The sequence below is a fragment of the Branchiostoma floridae genome, chromosome 16 (assembly GCF_000003815.2).
Source record: "Branchiostoma floridae strain S238N-H82 chromosome 16, Bfl_VNyyK, whole genome shotgun sequence".
In the NCBI taxonomy this organism is placed as follows: domain Eukaryota; kingdom Metazoa; phylum Chordata; class Leptocardii; order Amphioxiformes; family Branchiostomatidae; genus Branchiostoma; species Branchiostoma floridae.
Genome location: NC_049994.1, coordinates 15,204,377 through 15,212,927, shown reverse-complemented (window position 1 = coordinate 15,212,927; position 8,551 = coordinate 15,204,377). Strand labels below are relative to the sequence as shown.

The following is an 8,551-nucleotide window of genomic DNA, read 5'->3' as shown; positions in this document are numbered from 1 at the left end:
TGTCTACGTCAAAACGTGGGCAAGCCAGTAACGTGGGCAATCTTTTGGGATCCGTAGGTGCTAAGTACCGTATGAACTCGTAGGGAATCCGACGGATTTTGGAGAACTTTACCTGCAGGTAAAACTTTGTGTGCCTTTGGTCTGCGAATTAGCCCCCCGTACGTGCCAGTACGGGCAACGCGCGTGCCCCGGACAGCCAATGCGAGTGAGTAAGGAAACCGTACTTACGCAGCACGTGTAAGTACGGCCTGCATATGGTAACGTGGCAATCGCACAGACACCGTTTCGGTAGGACGAAAGGGGCCTTATGAACGATTCCTAATGTCTCTTACTTCATCTTTACAATTTCCGTGTCAAAATATCACATTAAGATGCATACCATAAACAAGCCTACAAACGTGCACGATGTTGCGATAGGGATACACAGACAAACTGCCTAAAATATAAGTTTCTTGACTAAGTTATCAAATTTCACAACCCCTTGAAATATGTCAGGGTACAAATAAATCATTATCTGTGGAGAACGATGAACAAAGAATGAACTAAACTGAGAACAAAAGCAAAATTCTAAGGAAACAGCAGCAAAGGGTCTCTAGCCATGGTTGTCAATTGCGTGTTCATATGTGACTAATCGTTACTTACTGCATTTTTCACTGATAGCTCCTAAGAAGTGGCGTGATGACCTGCGTTGCGGGCAGGGCTACCCTGCTGAAGACGGTAACCCTGCTGAATGCGACCCTGACAGGTTTTACCCATGCTGCTCCCCGGGAAACTGGTGCGGCAACACTGCGGCCCACTGTTACTGTTCGGACTGTGTCGACTACAGAAACAAAGGTACATTACTGGAACATACAAAAGATCGCTTTGTTATCAGAAAAGATGAAGACATTAAATGTACATGCCAGAACGATACCGTATGAAAAAAATCGTCTGAATTGCGATATCGTATACCTGATAATGATGATTTAAGGTACTTACAACGATATCTTTGCAAAGTGAATTTTGCTGCGTACAATGGAGTATGGCAATATTTTTATTCCGAGACGATGTCATATACGTACAGCGATATCTTTTTAACCGGAAAATACGTATATCGTTGACCTATTTTTTCTATTTTAAGGTACGTTTTTAGATACGATATTTTGATACGGAAATTATGCTATATACACCTTGCGCAATCATGCGTTGAGATGTTAGGGCGTGGTCACATAGGTCGTGCGATCGTCGTCCAATGCTAGGTTCGGGCATTTTGCAGGACAAAAATGTTCCTCTCCTTCAAAGTTCAACTGTCATGGTACACAAAATGCTGTCTTGGATGTCGGTGGTTGGTTCTGTCACGGCCTGCTTGAAAATTCTATGGCATTAAAATCGTACGACGATCGCACGACCTATAGGTGCGCTCCCACCGCACTTGTGTCAAGCTTGCGTCACCGCGGGGTTCGAAAGATACTCAACGAATTTCAGAAATAAAGAACGAAATTTCATTTCTTTTGATGTATTTTGTCGTCTTCTAAGTCATACTTTTACGTATTACGCCATATCTAAATTATAAATGATCGGAGAAAATAGCACAACAGTGACGCAGTGAACGAACCCCGCAGTGATGCAAGCTTGACACAAGTGCGGTGGGAGCGTACCTTATGTGACCGCGCCCTTATACTGACAACATTGATTCTAAAACATTGGTACAGAAACAGCCTACGCCTGTGGTGAGAGTGGCACCATGCAGCTGTCGTGTGGAGAGGGAAAGACGCTCCTCATCTTGGGCGCCAACTACGGCCGTACGTCGACCAACCACGACTGCCGATGTTCCACCTGTCGCACCAACTGCCGGGCAGCCAGCAGCCTGTCCGTGGTGCAGAGCGCCTGCCAGGGCGAACAGCAGTGCGCCGTGCGGGCCACTGCCTCCGTTTTCGGCGACCCCTGCAGGGGTGTGCAGAAGTACTTGGAAGCGTCATACCGCTGTATCACAGGTGGGAACACGCATGAACCCTGAACAAATTTCCGAAGATGTGGCAAAAGTACTTACGATTGGCTTGAGTTTGTCCACTACTACGTTACCTAAAATGTACTCCCCATCTGTGTTTTCTTGCAGAAAGTAACGTCGCCCAGGGCAAGACAGCAACAGCAAGCACTCATCCTTCATATTGGGGACCGGAAAAGGCTGTGGACGGCCTCAGAGGGACGTTCGTTTCCTGGTACAACCAGTGCCTTCATACCCTCCGGGTGTATCAGCCGTGGTGGAAGGTGGACCTGGGTGGTGGGGGTCACTACACGGTTAACCGTGTCAGCGTTCTAAACAGGGGCGACTGCTGTGGTTAGTTTTTGTTTGTTTGTTTGTTTGTTTGTTAGTTTGTTTAACCGTAAAACCACCTTATGGCGCAACACACCGTATCTGTACTAAATGTAACTTAGTTGATCCACCCACACCGGGAAGGGCCCATACTCTTTTCGATAGGAGTGGTTATGGTTGCTTTTACGTGTTTAGGGGAAAGTTTAGCTTACGTCGTCAAACACGTACCTCAATTTAACGTGATGTCCAAGGGACGTCCCCAACCGAAGCTAGGTTGAATACCCGAGTGAAGTAAGGATTTTCATCTTAAGTGGCTGTCCCTAGGGCAAAACGCCAGAGTATGTAAGGGAACTGAAATCCAGGACCTCTGGACTTAAAGACAAACATCCTACCGTTACGCCACATTCTTAATAATGATAATAATAATGATAATGATAATAATAATAATAAAACACTAGAAAGCCTTTACGTTTACGTTAAACAGACACAAAGCTAAGGATTGGATGTCCCACATTCATTGACTTCTCAATGGATTGTATTTGTAGGAGAGCGACTGCGAAACTTCCAGGTGCGAGTTGGCCCGAACGAGAACTTCGCCCAGAATGACCAGTGTGGGGGGACTTACACGGCACGTCCAGCCAATGGAGCAACCATTGTGGTGTACTGTGACCAGCCGATGTCCGGCCGTTATGTGTCTATTCAGGTAAATATCATCATCATCGTCGCCACATACTTCCCTTCACTTCACTTCACTTCACTTCACTTTATTTATCAGCGTTCGCTGAGGCGGGTTCTCCACACTTTTCTGTCTACAGCTGTCTGTTGCACCCCCTCCAGGTGCATCACATCTCAGCATGGTCGCGCTCCACAGTTCTCCTTCATGTTATGGCTTGCCCCCCCCCCTCCTTTTTCTTCCTCTGGACACCAGTTCAGTACCACCCTGGGAAGTCTCAGCCTCGGCATTCGTAACCCCTGCTTCGCCTATTGAGTCAGTTATTGTAAATGCATTTAAGTTCGCGGGGATTTAATTTCGCGGTAGCGGAAAAAAAAAATTTTCGCAGTGTTTTTAAGTTCGCGGTAACACCGTAGTCTAATACCATAATAGAAAAATGTTCGCGGTGGATTTAAGTACGCGGTGAAGTGGGCACCGCGAAAACCGCGAACATTAATCCACCGCGAACATTTCTGCATTTAGTCCTCACTCTTAGTGGGCAATTGAACTGGTCTCAATCATGATGTTTATAACACAGTAAAAGAGATGCTGTTACAGATACAATGCATCCCGTAACCTTGGAGTGGCCTTCGGGTCACACCTTGAAATGACCTTCAGGTCTTGTTGCGTGGTGATCATTAAGTGAATAAAAGTACCTAGCCAACACATTCTTGCTCTCTGTATGAGTGTAGAGAGTTAATGTTGGCCGGTGCAGTGACTGTGTCATTACTAATGTGTTGTTGTCATCTAATTCAGGTGATGGGCCGGTCCGACAATCTGCAAATTTGCGAGGTCGAGGTCTTCGCTGAAACAGGTAAGGACATAGGAACTTTCGATGATCCTGACAGCAAAGAGTAAAATGATGAGGTACAAATTAGTGAGCCATGATTGTAAACGTGCTGAATCGATATATTCAAAATATATTGCATGTATTAGCAGACGCTTTTTTGTGTCAACCTGAACTAGACACAGTAGGCGCTTAATGCTAGGCGTCTGGGGTCCGCAAGACGCTTGAATGAGGAATGTGTTTTTTTAGCGATATCGTAATTCAGACGTAAAACGCCATCTTTTGTCCACACGGTATCGTTGAATTCCTCTCTGATTCATACGTTTCGATTGCCCATAGGACGTTAGAAGTACGAACGACCACTTGATTGTAGCGCACTTCGTTTTAAAATTGTTTAAATTCACATTGATGGAAATGAAATGATAACATGCACGGTCTTTACATCAAGACCACCAATACAACCTAACTGATGAAAAAACAAGAGTAGAAAATCCAGTCGGCAATGACCGAAATACTTCCTTCCTCACACAGTGAGCAAGTACATCGGCCTGGGTTGCTGGAGGGACACATACACCCGCGCCATTCCAACTCTGGAGGGGACAAATTCACGTCTAGATGGCAGCTACCCTACTCGTCAAAACCCCATAGAGAAGTGTTACCAGGTAGCCAGTTCTCGTGGTTTCCCCGTGTTTGCTATACAGGCAGGCGGTTGGTGTGCTGGGTCTGCTGATGGGCTCAACACCTTCAACAGGTACGGACCTTCCACATCCTGTGCAGCGGACGGAGAAGGAGGTTCTTATGCAAACGAGGTCTACAAGATTACAGGTCAGAAAGTGAAGTTTCCGTTATCAAAATTATGTAACTGTTTATGCTCATCTCAGGTTATTTTCTGCATGTTCAATGAGGTATCAATTATGAAGTTCCCATTATGGAGCATTTTGTCGTTGATTATGCAAAGTAGGTCTTCATTTGCATAATTTCCCATCTATCTTAATGTTCTTCTCCTTCCCAGTTCATCTGTCACATGTTTGAATAGTACTATCATGGAACGTCCCGGTTCATAAAATTTGCACATTAATTAGGCAGATTAGATTGCGATTTCCATAATAATACCATCTAATAATGTCAAGCATCACGTAAGCTATCTACATACCAACATCTACGACCATTCGTAGACCCCTCCTTGAGTTATTCTCTCTCAAATTCTGAAACTCAACCAGGTCCTTTGGTTTAAAAAAAAAAAGCTTGGGGACCAAACCCCTATTACTTACTCTCTGCCTCAAGAGCCAGCTATCACTCAAAAAGTACGACCATAGCATGTATAGTACCATTCTCCTGCGCAGAGACATCCAACGGCGCCAGCAAACCGCCTCTTGTCTGTACTCTGCTATCTCAACCGTCACCATCAGTTCCTGTGGGCGTCGCCACAAACCAGCTGTCAGCCAATCATAGAATAGGCCTTTCAGTTTCCAAAAGAGATATCTATAAGCAGGGCGATCAGGAACTGATGGTGATACTCTAGAGATAGAAGAGTACAGACAATAGGCGGTTTGCTGGCGCTGTTGTATGTCTCTGCATATGAGAATATAATGGTATAGTATACAATCATAACCTTCCAGTGAAGATGAGTACTGAACTACTAATTTTTCCTATACAGGAAGCGAAAGCCGTGAGTACATCAGCCTGGGTTGCTGGAGGGACGAACTTGATCGCGCCATTCCGACCCTCGAGGGAACAGATGCACGCCTAGATGGCATCTACGCTTACCGTCAAAACCCCATAGAGAAATGTTACCAGGTAGCACTCTCTCGTGGTTTTACCGTGTTTGCTGTACAGGATGGCGGCTGGTGTGCTGGATCTGCTAGTGGGCTCAACACCTTCAACAAGTACGGCTCTTCCACAGCCTGTGCAGCGGACGGCGAAGGCGGAAGTATGGCAAATCAAGTCTACAAGATTACAGGTCAGACCCCAGTAAATGGTGTACGGGTGGAAGTGAAGACTTCGTTGTTGAAATACTGTATGTCTACGATGCTTCAATTGTCGACGACGTTCAGCATGAAAAACGTCGTTTTGGTAGGCGAAATGGGCCTCATGAACGTGAAACTCGTGTTTACACGTTTAAGTATCTACATGAATATTTATTCATTTAGTTTTACCACTTTTGTGGAAGGGTTGGCATATAAGGGTGACTATCACCTTTTTAAGATGCCAGCCCGGAAACTAGATTATAAGGTTTGATCCACTCACACTGGGAAGGACCCTTACCCTTTTCGATAAGTGCGGCGATTTATTTAACGTGCTCGAAGGGTGGCTCTCCCAAACACGAGACCCCTGTGTAAGTCCTATCCGAGGGACTGCCCTGACCGAAGCTAGGTACTCAATGACATGTACTTGTTAGTGAGGAAAGTTGTGGAAAGTGCCTTTCCCATCGTGACACATCAGGGGGTTTGAACCGGAGACCTCCTGGGTTTGGGCCTAACATCTTACAGATTGCGCTACACGATCGTATGGTAATGTGTGACAAAAATAATGATTCAGTATCTACTTCTTCCTCAGGGTAGTGGGATGGAGAACGGAAGCACTGGCCGCTACTCCTCTCCACAACTCAGCATGGAAGCAGTGGCAAATAGACAGAGCGGTCAACAATACAATAGAGAAAAAGACTGATTTTTGTGTGTATGTTATGCGTGTGTGCGAAATATTTTGATAACAACTTCAAAGACTATATGAGAAAAAGCAGTTTTACACGATGGTTTGTCATAATACTGGTTTTTTTCACGTGTTTTGCATACAATTCACACGTCAAGCCTTTCCCGTATATAAATTGATGTGTTGTAGGCAATATTCGTTTGATGTATTATATACGAAAATGGTTTGCGTTCCTGCTAGATGTGACATTTGTTATGTATGTGGTCACAACATCCACTGACGACTTTGTTCAGATTTGAATTAAAGGAGAGAAAATACTTGTGACTCTTCATTTCAATGTCAGATATTAAGATACTGTTTCAGTACATGTTGGTGTATAGAGCACACTAGCACTGCATTCTGATGTTTTCGAAATAAGTACATACCCTAAATCATATCTTCATATCATCTGATGTGAATATTAAGTGAATATTAATACATCAACCATTCAAATGCTTAAGAAATCAGTCATAAAGCTGTACAAAATATGCATACATATGCAACTCCAACAAAAATATGTAAGTGGTAGAAATCAATCTCAAAGTATATCAGCCATTTGCTTGTTCGTACTGACGAACCTCTACATGACCACCTGGCTGCCTGGTGTTCGTGCAAAGCATATGACGACGTTACTTATCCGTCGTAACTGCATTACGTGTGAACACAATGGCAGCTCTTTCGGCTTGAAGCAACAATATCCATATCAATATCAATAGAAGTCATTTAAATGGACAAAAGTTGTGTCGTAGGAAAGCAACACATTTCTGTTAATAAGGTTCAGTGCCAAGTAACCATTTGTTAAGACATGCCAAACACATCCTAAATTCAATTTCTTGGGACGTATTGTACAATGAAAGGATTTTAGCCTATAATTGAAACGTCCTGGTTTCAAATACTAATGTTATTATGCTCTTTGTAAATGCTACCTTAACATTTACATTAATTTCCACTTTAAAAATGTATAAGGAATGTTACTGACTTGCCCAGAAAAACTTGCTCAGGATGCGCAGTTGCAGGCCGAAGATCTAAAGAACGCTATGGGGACTGGGGCATCTGGAAAGAGCGCCGTCCTAGTGTAATGGGGCTATAACTGACGATTATGTGACTGACGGTTACTAAAACGTTGACCTAATATCCTGTATACCGTGGATTGGGCTGAATCTCTTCGGTTCAGATGAAACTTTCCACTGCAGGGGTTTCTTTCGCAGCCGGTAGAAGTATTACGGGGTAGGAGTCAAGCAGTGAAAAGCTTCAGCTGCCCTGAAGAGAGTCGGACCAATCCACGGTAGACTGGATACCAGGTAACCAAAACGGCGTCAAGGTATTAAGTTCACTCTTCGGCTGTGCATGATTAAGAGATTTCTTAACCAGTGATTTACCATGCTGATGAAACCATATACGGATGTACCCCATAGTCATAGAGTTCTAAATTATTTCCGAGGACAAATTCTCTCACAAGAATAATAATGTAATTAAATTCTTTATAAAACGGGTCTATCTTTACGACATTCAGTATTTTTTCAATCTTACTACATTCCATAGTGGAGATTTTGATCAAAAATTCGATTGCAGACGAGTTTTAATGTCAGTTATATTCTCTATTGGAATCACTTTAGTAGTTTCTTGTTTAAACTGTCGAACAAAAGACCACAGCAGTTTTAGAATATTCTCCAATCATTTCCGTTCGTATATTTCACACAGTGGGGCTTATAATACGTGAACCAAAGCTTATTGTTATCTATCCGGCGTGGTTGTACGATGCCTGGGAATCACTGCACAGGCGACTGTGCAGGAAAACGCAGGATTTTAACGGTATGCACATAGGTCCCGTCACACATACATTACGAATATTACTTAAAACAAACAAATCTATATATGGGAAATATTCGTATAATACTTGTGTAAATATATAATATTCTTCCAAGTTACATGCAAAACATACATTGTGATCTGAAAACAAACAAACAAATATGAAATACATACAAACTGTCACGTGAAGTCTCAACTTTGAATCATCAAAGGGAATTAAAATGCGGGCAAACTTAAAGTTCTTGTCAAAGTATCACACACA

General features: G+C 43.4%; 1 protein-coding gene across 1 annotated transcript in view; it reads left to right on the top strand.

The window, feature by feature from the left end:
• LOC118403452 overlaps positions 1 to 6,759 on the top strand; it is an 8,761-nt gene extending 2,002 nt beyond the window's left edge. Inside the window, exons 4-11 of the mRNA XM_035802168.1 lie at positions 661 to 834; positions 1,692 to 1,973; positions 2,096 to 2,317; positions 2,839 to 2,996; positions 3,762 to 3,819; positions 4,324 to 4,617; positions 5,450 to 5,752; positions 6,349 to 6,759. Coding sequence (XP_035658061.1) covers positions 661 to 834; positions 1,692 to 1,973; positions 2,096 to 2,317; positions 2,839 to 2,996; positions 3,762 to 3,819; positions 4,324 to 4,617; positions 5,450 to 5,752; positions 6,349 to 6,353 — 1,496 coding nt within the window. The 3' untranslated portion in view covers positions 6,354 to 6,759. The remainder of the gene's footprint in view (positions 1 to 660; positions 835 to 1,691; positions 1,974 to 2,095; positions 2,318 to 2,838; positions 2,997 to 3,761; positions 3,820 to 4,323; positions 4,618 to 5,449; positions 5,753 to 6,348) is intronic.
• The last annotated feature ends 1,792 nt before the right edge of the window (positions 6,760 to 8,551 follow it).